This window comes from Lupinus angustifolius, unplaced genomic scaffold, assembly GCF_001865875.1.
Source record: "Lupinus angustifolius cultivar Tanjil unplaced genomic scaffold, LupAngTanjil_v1.0 Scaffold_582, whole genome shotgun sequence".
Classification (NCBI taxonomy): Eukaryota; Viridiplantae; Streptophyta; class Magnoliopsida; order Fabales; family Fabaceae; genus Lupinus; species Lupinus angustifolius.
This window is the reverse complement of record NW_017727917.1, coordinates 1,596-14,223: the sequence shown is the minus strand read 5'-3', so window position 1 is coordinate 14,223 and position 12,628 is coordinate 1,596. Positions and strand designations below refer to the sequence as shown.

General features: G+C 41.3%; 2 protein-coding genes across 2 annotated transcripts; both read right to left on the bottom strand.

Moving 5' to 3' along the window:
- Window positions 1-591: 591 nt before the first annotated feature.
- LOC109341694 lies at window positions 592-5,120 on the bottom strand. Its single transcript, XM_019579639.1, has 6 exons — window positions 3,516-5,120; window positions 2,922-3,167; window positions 1,843-2,474; window positions 941-1,710; window positions 652-787; window positions 592-595 (listed from the first exon to the last, which is right to left on the bottom strand). The coding sequence occupies exons 1-6, from the start codon at window positions 5,118-5,120 to the stop codon at window positions 592-594; spliced, it is 3,393 nt and encodes a 1,130-aa protein (XP_019435184.1).
- Window positions 5,121-7,244: 2,124 nt separating this feature from the next.
- LOC109341693 lies at window positions 7,245-11,773 on the bottom strand. Its single transcript, XM_019579638.1, has 6 exons — window positions 10,169-11,773; window positions 9,575-9,820; window positions 8,496-9,127; window positions 7,594-8,363; window positions 7,305-7,440; window positions 7,245-7,248 (listed from the first exon to the last, which is right to left on the bottom strand). The coding sequence occupies exons 1-6, from the start codon at window positions 11,771-11,773 to the stop codon at window positions 7,245-7,247; spliced, it is 3,393 nt and encodes a 1,130-aa protein (XP_019435183.1).
- Window positions 11,774-12,628: the final 855 nt, after the last annotated feature.

Sequence of the window (12,628 nt, the reverse complement as noted above, 5' to 3'; positions counted from 1 at the left end):
CTTTATCTCTTAGCTTTTGGACGTGCTCTTTTCCCTCCAAGCTTTCATCCAAATGTTCTATCTCCTTGCTTTATCTCTAAGCTTTTGGGCGTGCATCTTTTCCCTCCAAGCTTTCATCCAAATGTTCTATCTCTTTGCTTTATCTCTAAGTGTGACCGTGCCTCCTTTCCTACAAGACATGAACCTTCATAAAATTAAATGTAATAAAATGACACCTAAATTAAAGACATGATAAATAAAAGTCCTAAACTAGTGTGGGTTTTAAGACAACTCCCACTTATTTATGGTCCTAATTACTAATGTAAGAACTAAAGAGATCAAGGTGGATCCTCCCTTAGGCCGTGGCCTTCCTTAAGCTCTTCATTAAGACTTATGCAAATTAAAGCCTTCTCTTCATGCTTGGTCCCATTTGCACTTGTTTCCATGATAGAAAATATGAGTTGCCGAAGTGCTTCTTGGGCCTTTTTGGTTTTAGCTCTAGTCATAGGTCCTCCTAAGCCATGTAAAGGGTCTTCAATGATGTTATGTCCCAATGGGTTTACATCATCCCCTCCTTCTTCGAAAGAATTCGACCTCGAATAAGCATTTTCATCACCTGTATCAAAAAAAGTTAAGTCAGCCACATTGAAAGTAGCACTAATATTTCCATACTCACTAGGCAAGTCCAATTTGTATGCATTGTTGTTTATCCTTTCCAAGACTTGAAAAGGGCCGTCCCCTCTAGGTTGAAGCTTTGATTTCCTTTGAGATGGAAATCTTTCTTTTCTCATATGGATCCAAACCCAATCTCCTGGTTCAAAGATGACTTCCTTTCTTCCCTTGTTGGCTGATCTTGCATAACTCTCGGTTCTCTTCTCAATTTGTTCCTTCACCTTCTCATGTAGCTTCTTCACATACTCAGCCTTGGCTTTACCATCTTTATGTTTCAACAATGATGTACCTGGAAAAGGTAATAAATCAAGGGGAGTTAGTGGGTTAAAACCATAAACAATTTCAAATGGTGAATGCTTTGTTGCACTATGAGTTGCCCTGTTATAGGCAAACTCCACGTGGGGAAGGCACTCTTCCCATGCATTTAAGTTCTTCCTTAGGACAGCCCTCAACAAGGTAGAGAGTGTCCTATTGACCACTTCAGTTTGCCCATCTGTTTGAGGATGGCATGTGGTAGAGAAAAGAAGCTTTGTGCCAAGCTTTCCCCAAAGGGTTCTCCAAAAGTGACTTAGGAATTTGGCATCCCTATCACTCACTATGCTCCTTGGTAAGCCATGTAGCCTTACCACTTCTTTGAAGAATAACCCTGCAATATGACAAGCATCATCAATTTTTTTGCAAGGTATAAAATGAGCCATTTTAGAAAATCTATCCACTACAACAAAAATTGAATCTTTGCCACTCTTAGTTCGTGGTAAAGCAACCACGAAATCCATGGATAAGTCTATCCATGGTGAATCAGGGACGGGCAATGGAGTGTAAAGTCCATGAGGCATGGCCTTGGACTTAGCCCGTTTGCAAGTAATGCATTTTTCACATAAAAGTTGAACATCACGCCTCATATGAGGCCAATAAAAGTGATCATGCAATATATCAAGGGTCTTTTGGGAACCAAAATGACCCATCAGCCCCCCTTCATGGGCTTCTCTCAACAGTAAATCCCTTACAGAACTCTTAGGGATACAAAGTCTTTTATCTTTAAAAAGAAACCCTTCATGCCTATAATAACCCTCATGGGCTGAATTCATGCACTTGGCATAGTGTGTAGCAAAATCAGGGTCATGTTCATACAAGCCCTTCACACATTCGAGACCTAAGAGCTTGGTCTCTAAGGTAGCAATCAAAGCATGCCTTCTTGATAAGGCATCAGCTACCACATTAGCTTTTCCCTTTTTGTGTTTAACCACATAAGGGAATTGCTCCAGAAATTCCACCCACTTGGCATGTCTTTTGTTTAGCTTGCCTTGCCCCTTTAAATATTTAAGTGATTCATGATCACTATGAATAACAAATTCCTTGGGCAGTAGATAATGTTGCCAAGTTTGTAAGGCCCTCACTAGGGCATATAGCTCTTTATCATATGTAGAGTAGTTAAGGGCAGCCCCCCCTAACTTCTCACTAAAATAGGCAATAGGATGCCCATCTTGCATTAGCACAGCCCCAATTCCAACATTTGAAGCATCACACTCAATTTCAAAGGATTTTGTAAAATTTGGTAATCTCAAAATTGGAGCGTGTGTGAGCTTCTCCTTAAGCCTTTTGAAGGCTTCTTCTTGCTTATCACCCCAATGGAACCCCACATTCTTTTTGACCACTTCATTTAGAGGTGCAGCCAAGGTACTAAAGTCCTTGACAAACCTTCTATAAAAACTTGCAAGGCCATGAAAACTTCTCACATCCGTGGTGCTTTTTGGAGTGGGCCATTCTTGGATAGCCTTTATCTTTTCAGGATCTACGTGTACCCCATTAGAACTGATTATGAAACCAAGGAATATCACGTGATCAACACAGAAGCTGCACTTCTCAAGGTTGGCGTATAGCTTCTCTTTCCTTAATATAAGCAAAACACTTTTTAGGTGTTCATAATGTTCATCAAGACTCTTGCTATATATTAGGATGTCATCGAAGTACACCACAACAAATTTTCCAAGGAAATCCCTTAGAACGTGGTTCATCAGCCTCATAAATGTGCTTGGCGCATTGGTTAAGCCAAAAGGCATTACCATCCACTAGTACAAGCCATATTTTGTTTTGAAGGCTGTTTTCCACTCATCCCCTTCTCTAATCCGAATTTGATGGTACCCACTCTTCAAATCCACTTTTGAGAAGATGCAGGCACCATGTAATTCCTCTAAGAGATCATCCAATCTAGGAATGGGATGTCTATATTTGACCGTGATGTTGTTCACGGCCCTACAGTCAGTGCACATCCTCCAGGCTCCATTTTTCTTTGGAACTAGGATGACTGGGACTGCACAAGGACTTAGACTTTCTTGAACCCAACCCTTGTGCATAAATTCCTCGACTTGTTTTTGAATTTCATTAGTCTCTTGAGGATTGCTCCTATAGGCAGGCCTATTGGGCAATGATGCACCAGGAATCAAGTCAATATGATGTTCAATGCCCCTTAAAGGTGGAAGTCCACTAGGGACTTCTTCAGGGAATACATCATTGAACTCATTCAAGAAGTCTTTCAAATTTTGAGGCATAGAAGCCTTATCAATAGCCGTGCTATTTAAGCAAAAACTTTGGCACAAAAGTAAGTACATGGGCTGCCTTGTGACTAGGGCATGCTTTACTTCACTTTTTGTGACAAAGTAGCTTTTCTTTTGATCCTTTCGATCATTCTTCTTGACTTGGCTAGAGTCTATGGTTTCAGCCGTGACCTCCTTTTTCTCTTGGTCAATCTTTTCTTTCAGCCTACGCTGATCATCACTCACTTGTTTTGGGGACAAGGGTGATAAGACCATTTTATGATTATTATGCATAAATGTGTACTTGTTAGTACGCCCTTCATGGGTAGCATTTTTATCATATTGCCATGGTCTTCCCAATAGCATATGGCTGGCCTCCATGTTGACCACATCACATAGGACTATGTCCTCATATTTTCCAATGGAAAAAGGGACCTCAACTTGCTTATTCACGACCATCTCCCCCACATCATTAAGCCATTGCAGCCTATATGGTGTTGGGTGTGCCTTGGTGATAAGCTTCAATTTAGACACCGTTCTTGTGCTAACCACGTTAGCACAACTTCCTCCATCAATGATGAGGGTACATATGTTACCTTGTACAAGGCAGCGAGCATGAAAAATGTTTTCTCTTTGACTTTCCTCATGATTTCGGTTTTGACTCCCAAGGAGCCTCCTAACCATGAGTAGGTCTCCATCGGGCATATTAAGATCACCCTCATTGTCATGTTCTTCATCACTAGCTGACTCAGATTGGGACTCAATGTCCCCATTTAGAACCATCATAGTTCTTCTTGTAGGGCATTGAGACGCAATATGGCCACGCCCCAAACATTTAAAACATTTTATATCACGGCTCCTTTGATTTGGATCAAGGGGCTGCTTACCTTGGGACTTGGTTGTCCCCACGGCTTCTTTAGAACTAGGGACAATTTCTTTTGTTGCATTGCCCTCCTTCTTGCTTTTGTCTTTCCAAGTATTTGGTGGATACTTGGTTGTTGAATTAGAGGAGTACTTAGACTTCCTCCTCTTGATTTGTTGCTCTACCTTGATGGCCTTTTGGACAAGGTCATCTAACTCAACATATGGTTGAAGCTCCACAATATCCTGAATTTCAGGGTTCAACCCATGTAGGAACCGAGCCATTGTAGCTTCTCGGTCCTCATGGAAGTTGGACCTAAGTAAGGCCAGCTCCATCTCCTTGAAGTATTCATCAACCGATTTGTTACCTTGAGTTAGTCTTTGCAATTTGTTATGCACATCTCTTTGGTAGGAACTTGGAACAAACCTTCTCCTCATCACCCTCTTCATCTCCCCCCAAGTATTTACTACTTCCTCACCATACCTCCTCCTCTCCTTTTGGATCTGGTCCCACCACACCATAGCATATTCCTTAAATTCTAGGGCAGCAACCTTTACCTTCTTTTCCTCACTATAGTGTTGGCATTCAAACACTTGTTCCATCTTTAACTCCCACTCATGATAGGCCTCAGGGTTATTAAGTCCTAGGAATGTAGGGACTTTTATTTTTACTCCCTCTAACCTATCCTCCCTCCTCCTATCTCCACGGCCTCCTCTCTCACGACCACCTCCCTCACGGCCACCCTCAAAATCATCCTCCTCATACCTTCCTCTCCCATATCCTCCCTCATACTCATCCTCCTCTCGCCTACCTCTCCTCTCACCACGGCCCTCCTCCTCCTCATACCTATTCCTCCTCTCACCATGGCCCTCATCCTCACGGCCACCTCTTCTATCTCTCCTCCTCCTTCTCCTATGATCTATCTCACTACTAGAGTCACCCTCCAGCCTCCTAACATCTATTCTCATTTCATCCATTTGCCGTTGTAGGGCCTGAAATTGGGTGCTTATCATGGCATGTAGCACGGCTGTCCTTGGTGATAATGGAGAACCACTATCTTCTGGACTAGCCATAATGTCACTCTCCTTACTCTTCTCTCAAGTGTTTACACTCTCTCACTTTTCTCTCAATTTTCTCCTTTGATTCTTGAGTGAGTCAAGTGATCAAGTTGTAGTATCAAAAACGTGTGACAAGTTCACAAGATTACCAATTTATTTGGTTTGTGGCTCGGCTGGATTGTGTGTAGGTTGTAGGGTAGTGTTTGTGTAGGTTTTGTGGGTTAGGGTTAGGTTTTGGTCTCGGTTTGGGTAGGTTTTTGGGTTAGGTTTAAGGTTTTGTGTTTGGCTTGATGTGTTTGGGTTAGGGTTAGGGTTTATATTCGGTTTGTGTAGGTATTTGGTGTTTTGGGTTGTATTTTGGATGATTTGTGCTTGGGATGTCTCGGTTTTGTAGGGTATTTTGTGGATGGATTTGATTTTTGTAGGGTAATGTGTTTAGGGTATGGTTTTGTGTGTATGTATGGCTTTTGGTTCGGCCAAGGGAAAGAAATTTGGGTAGAAGTAGAAGAATTTTTAGAAAGAAAAATTTGAAATTGCACTTACTTGTGGTGCTGCCTCAAATTCAATGCCTTAGTCTTATTTTGATAAAGATATTATAATTGTGACTTTCAGGCAAGAACTGAGCTCTGATGACCACTTGATGACAACCTCTTTGTGGATTGCCTTTGTTATAGGATCGTTTCTTGTGAAAGTCCTCTTTGTTGATTGATGATTCACTTTGTTGGAACTTATTTGATTGCTTTGAATATTTGTACTTTGATTAGCCTCGGTTGGCTTGCAATTTGTTGAGAATTGATGAAGTGATTGTAGAATGGAATGAAAGTGATGCACGGTTTGTAATGATGTGAATTGGAATGATGGTTGTTTATGTGTATATGGATGGTTTCGGTTTGTATGAACAAGGAGTGCTTGCTCACGGTTTGGTGTTGGTGTTTATGGTGGATTTGAGAATATGGAAAAGGTTAGGGATGGAATGGCGCCACAAACAATGGAATGTTTGATAAGCCTTGTGAAGTTCGCCACAAGAGAATGATACTCTTGATAAGAACAAGGGGTCTTGACTCAGCCAAGAAGCTAGGAGAAAACTCACTAACAATGGTTATTAACATAAAATTCAATCTACTTTATTCCTTGTGCATATGGGTCATATATATAGGGAAAGGAATTCGGTTTACATTGCCAAAATCAAAAGGCATGAAAAGATAAACTAATCCTATCTAATCTCAATCTAATCTTCATGTGTTGGACGAATGGTGATGGTGGATTTGAATTGAGATTGCCTTGATGAGTGGTTGAAATAATATCTTCCATTATCTTCATGTTGATGATATAATTTGATCCTCCTTTTGATTTGCTTGTTTGAAAATTAGATTAGGAGATCCTTATCTTGTGGAGATTAGATCTCCCTTAATTATAGCCGTGTGGACTTGGGGAAATTAGATTAGGAGATCCTTATCTTGTGGAGATTAGATCTCCCTTGATTATAGCCGTGTGGCTTTTGGCTCTAGATTTTCCCTCCAAGCTTTTCATCCATGCTCTATCTCCTTGCTTTATCTCTTAGCTTTTGGACGTGCTCTTTTCCCTCCAAGCTTTCATCCAAATGTTCTATCTCCTTGCTTTATCTCTAAGCTTTTGGGCGTGCATCTTTTCCCTCCAAGCTTTCATCCAAATGTTCTATCTCTTTGCTTTATCTCTAAGTGTGACCGTGCCTCCTTTCCTACAAGACATGAACCTTCATAAAATTAAATGTAATAAAATGACACCTAAATTAAAGACATGATAAATAAAAGTCCTAAACTAGTGTGGGTTTTAAGACAACTCCCACTTATTTATGGTCCTAATTACTAATGTAAGAACTAAAGAGATCAAGGTGGATCCTCCCTTAGGCCGTGGCCTTCCTTAAGCTCTTCATTAAGACTTATGCAAATTAAAGCCTTCTCTTCATGCTTGGTCCCATTTGCACTTGTTTCCATGATAGAAAATATGAGTTGCCGAAGTGCTTCTTGGGCCTTTTTGGTTTTAGCTCTAGTCATAGGTCCTCCTAAGCCATGTAAAGGGTCTTCAATGATGTTATGTCCCAATGGGTTTACATCATCCCCTCCTTCTTCGAAAGAATTCGACCTCGAATAAGCATTTTCATCACCTGTATCAAAAAAAGTTAAGTCAGCCACATTGAAAGTAGCACTAATATTTCCATACTCACTAGGCAAGTCCAATTTGTATGCATTGTTGTTTATCCTTTCCAAGACTTGAAAAGGGCCGTCCCCTCTAGGTTGAAGCTTTGATTTCCTTTGAGATGGAAATCTTTCTTTTCTCATATGGATCCAAACCCAATCTCCTGGTTCAAAGATGACTTCCTTTCTTCCCTTGTTGGCTGATCTTGCATAACTCTCGGTTCTCTTCTCAATTTGTTCCTTCACCTTCTCATGTAGCTTCTTCACATACTCAGCCTTGGCTTTACCATCTTTATGTTTCAACAATGATGTACCTGGAAAAGGTAATAAATCAAGGGGAGTTAGTGGGTTAAAACCATAAACAATTTCAAATGGTGAATGCTTTGTTGCACTATGAGTTGCCCTGTTATAGGCAAACTCCACGTGGGGAAGGCACTCTTCCCATGCATTTAAGTTCTTCCTTAGGACAGCCCTCAACAAGGTAGAGAGTGTCCTATTGACCACTTCAGTTTGCCCATCTGTTTGAGGATGGCATGTGGTAGAGAAAAGAAGCTTTGTGCCAAGCTTTCCCCAAAGGGTTCTCCAAAAGTGACTTAGGAATTTGGCATCCCTATCACTCACTATGCTCCTTGGTAAGCCATGTAGCCTTACCACTTCTTTGAAGAATAACCCTGCAATATGACAAGCATCATCAATTTTTTTGCAAGGTATAAAATGAGCCATTTTAGAAAATCTATCCACTACAACAAAAATTGAATCTTTGCCACTCTTAGTTCGTGGTAAAGCAACCACGAAATCCATGGATAAGTCTATCCATGGTGAATCAGGGACGGGCAATGGAGTGTAAAGTCCATGAGGCATGGCCTTGGACTTAGCCCGTTTGCAAGTAATGCATTTTTCACATAAAAGTTGAACATCACGCCTCATATGAGGCCAATAAAAGTGATCATGCAATATATCAAGGGTCTTTTGGGAACCAAAATGACCCATCAGCCCCCCTTCATGGGCTTCTCTCAACAGTAAATCCCTTACAGAACTCTTAGGGATACAAAGTCTTTTATCTTTAAAAAGAAACCCTTCATGCCTATAATAACCCTCATGGGCTGAATTCATGCACTTGGCATAGTGTGTAGCAAAATCAGGGTCATGTTCATACAAGCCCTTCACACATTCGAGACCTAAGAGCTTGGTCTCTAAGGTAGCAATCAAAGCATGCCTTCTTGATAAGGCATCAGCTACCACATTAGCTTTTCCCTTTTTGTGTTTAACCACATAAGGGAATTGCTCCAGAAATTCCACCCACTTGGCATGTCTTTTGTTTAGCTTGCCTTGCCCCTTTAAATATTTAAGTGATTCATGATCACTATGAATAACAAATTCCTTGGGCAGTAGATAATGTTGCCAAGTTTGTAAGGCCCTCACTAGGGCATATAGCTCTTTATCATATGTAGAGTAGTTAAGGGCAGCCCCCCCTAACTTCTCACTAAAATAGGCAATAGGATGCCCATCTTGCATTAGCACAGCCCCAATTCCAACATTTGAAGCATCACACTCAATTTCAAAGGATTTTGTAAAATTTGGTAATCTCAAAATTGGAGCGTGTGTGAGCTTCTCCTTAAGCCTTTTGAAGGCTTCTTCTTGCTTATCACCCCAATGGAACCCCACATTCTTTTTGACCACTTCATTTAGAGGTGCAGCCAAGGTACTAAAGTCCTTGACAAACCTTCTATAAAAACTTGCAAGGCCATGAAAACTTCTCACATCCGTGGTGCTTTTTGGAGTGGGCCATTCTTGGATAGCCTTTATCTTTTCAGGATCTACGTGTACCCCATTAGAACTGATTATGAAACCAAGGAATATCACGTGATCAACACAGAAGCTGCACTTCTCAAGGTTGGCGTATAGCTTCTCTTTCCTTAATATAAGCAAAACACTTTTTAGGTGTTCATAATGTTCATCAAGACTCTTGCTATATATTAGGATGTCATCGAAGTACACCACAACAAATTTTCCAAGGAAATCCCTTAGAACGTGGTTCATCAGCCTCATAAATGTGCTTGGCGCATTGGTTAAGCCAAAAGGCATTACCATCCACTAGTACAAGCCATATTTTGTTTTGAAGGCTGTTTTCCACTCATCCCCTTCTCTAATCCGAATTTGATGGTACCCACTCTTCAAATCCACTTTTGAGAAGATGCAGGCACCATGTAATTCCTCTAAGAGATCATCCAATCTAGGAATGGGATGTCTATATTTGACCGTGATGTTGTTCACGGCCCTACAGTCAGTGCACATCCTCCAGGCTCCATTTTTCTTTGGAACTAGGATGACTGGGACTGCACAAGGACTTAGACTTTCTTGAACCCAACCCTTGTGCATAAATTCCTCGACTTGTTTTTGAATTTCATTAGTCTCTTGAGGATTGCTCCTATAGGCAGGCCTATTGGGCAATGATGCACCAGGAATCAAGTCAATATGATGTTCAATGCCCCTTAAAGGTGGAAGTCCACTAGGGACTTCTTCAGGGAATACATCATTGAACTCATTCAAGAAGTCTTTCAAATTTTGAGGCATAGAAGCCTTATCAATAGCCGTGCTATTTAAGCAAAAACTTTGGCACAAAAGTAAGTACATGGGCTGCCTTGTGACTAGGGCATGCTTTACTTCACTTTTTGTGACAAAGTAGCTTTTCTTTTGATCCTTTCGATCATTCTTCTTGACTTGGCTAGAGTCTATGGTTTCAGCCGTGACCTCCTTTTTCTCTTGGTCAATCTTTTCTTTCAGCCTACGCTGATCATCACTCACTTGTTTTGGGGACAAGGGTGATAAGACCATTTTATGATTATTATGCATAAATGTGTACTTGTTAGTACGCCCTTCATGGGTAGCATTTTTATCATATTGCCATGGTCTTCCCAATAGCATATGGCTGGCCTCCATGTTGACCACATCACATAGGACTATGTCCTCATATTTTCCAATGGAAAAAGGGACCTCAACTTGCTTATTCACGACCATCTCCCCCACATCATTAAGCCATTGCAGCCTATATGGTGTTGGGTGTGCCTTGGTGATAAGCTTCAATTTAGACACCGTTCTTGTGCTAACCACGTTAGCACAACTTCCTCCATCAATGATGAGGGTACATATGTTACCTTGTACAAGGCAGCGAGCATGAAAAATGTTTTCTCTTTGACTTTCCTCATGATTTCGGTTTTGACTCCCAAGGAGCCTCCTAACCATGAGTAGGTCTCCATCGGGCATATTAAGATCACCCTCATTGTCATGTTCTTCATCACTAGCTGACTCAGATTGGGACTCAATGTCCCCATTTAGAACCATCATAGTTCTTCTTGTAGGGCATTGAGACGCAATATGGCCACGCCCCAAACATTTAAAACATTTTATATCACGGCTCCTTTGATTTGGATCAAGGGGCTGCTTACCTTGGGACTTGGTTGTCCCCACGGCTTCTTTAGAACTAGGGACAATTTCTTTTGTTGCATTGCCCTCCTTCTTGCTTTTGTCTTTCCAAGTATTTGGTGGATACTTGGTTGTTGAATTAGAGGAGTACTTAGACTTCCTCCTCTTGATTTGTTGCTCTACCTTGATGGCCTTTTGGACAAGGTCATCTAACTCAACATATGGTTGAAGCTCCACAATATCCTGAATTTCAGGGTTCAACCCATGTAGGAACCGAGCCATTGTAGCTTCTCGGTCCTCATGGAAGTTGGACCTAAGTAAGGCCAGCTCCATCTCCTTGAAGTATTCATCAACCGATTTGTTACCTTGAGTTAGTCTTTGCAATTTGTTATGCACATCTCTTTGGTAGGAACTTGGAACAAACCTTCTCCTCATCACCCTCTTCATCTCCCCCCAAGTATTTACTACTTCCTCACCATACCTCCTCCTCTCCTTTTGGATCTGGTCCCACCACACCATAGCATATTCCTTAAATTCTAGGGCAGCAACCTTTACCTTCTTTTCCTCACTATAGTGTTGGCATTCAAACACTTGTTCCATCTTTAACTCCCACTCATGATAGGCCTCAGGGTTATTAAGTCCTAGGAATGTAGGGACTTTTATTTTTACTCCCTCTAACCTATCCTCCCTCCTCCTATCTCCACGGCCTCCTCTCTCACGACCACCTCCCTCACGGCCACCCTCAAAATCATCCTCCTCATACCTTCCTCTCCCATATCCTCCCTCATACTCATCCTCCTCTCGCCTACCTCTCCTCTCACCACGGCCCTCCTCCTCCTCATACCTATTCCTCCTCTCACCATGGCCCTCATCCTCACGGCCACCTCTTCTATCTCTCCTCCTCCTTCTCCTATGATCTATCTCACTACTAGAGTCACCCTCCAGCCTCCTAACATCTATTCTCATTTCATCCATTTGCCGTTGTAGGGCCTGAAATTGGGTGCTTATCATGGCATGTAGCACGGCTGTCCTTGGTGATAATGGAGAACCACTATCTTCTGGACTAGCCATAATGTCACTCTCCTTACTCTTCTCTCAAGTGTTTACACTCTCTCACTTTTCTCTCAATTTTCTCCTTTGATTCTTGAGTGAGTCAAGTGATCAAGTTGTAGTATCAAAAACGTGTGACAAGTTCACAAGATTACCAATTTATTTGGTTTGTGGCTCGGCTGGATTGTGTGTAGGTTGTAGGGTAGTGTTTGTGTAGGTTTTGTGGGTTAGGGTTAGGTTTTGGTCTCGGTTTGGGTAGGTTTTTGGGTTAGGTTTAAGGTTTTGTGTTTGGCTTGATGTGTTTGGGTTAGGGTTAGGGTTTATATTCGGTTTGTGTAGGTATTTGGTGTTTTGGGTTGTATTTTGGATGATTTGTGCTTGGGATGTCTCGGTTTTGTAGGGTATTTTGTGGATGGATTTGATTTTTGTAGGGTAATGTGTTTAGGGTATGGTTTTGTGTGTATGTATGGCTTTTGGTTCGGCCAAGGGAAAGAAATTTGGGTAGAAGTAGAAGAATTTTTAGAAAGAAAAATTTGAAATTGCACTTACTTGTGGTGCTGCCTCAAATTCAATGCCTTAGTCTTATTTTGATAAAGATATTATAATTGTGACTTTCAGGCAAGAACTGAGCTCTGATGACCACTTGATGACAACCTCTTTGTGGATTGCCTTTGTTATAGGATCGTTTCTTGTGAAAGTCCTCTTTGTTGATTGATGATTCACTTTGTTGGAACTTATTTGATTGCTTTGAATATTTGTACTTTGATTAGCCTCGGTTGGCTTGCAATTTGTTGAGAATTGATGAAGTGATTGTAGAATGGAATGAAAGTGATGCACGGTTTGTAATGATGTGAATTGGAATGATGGTTGTTTATG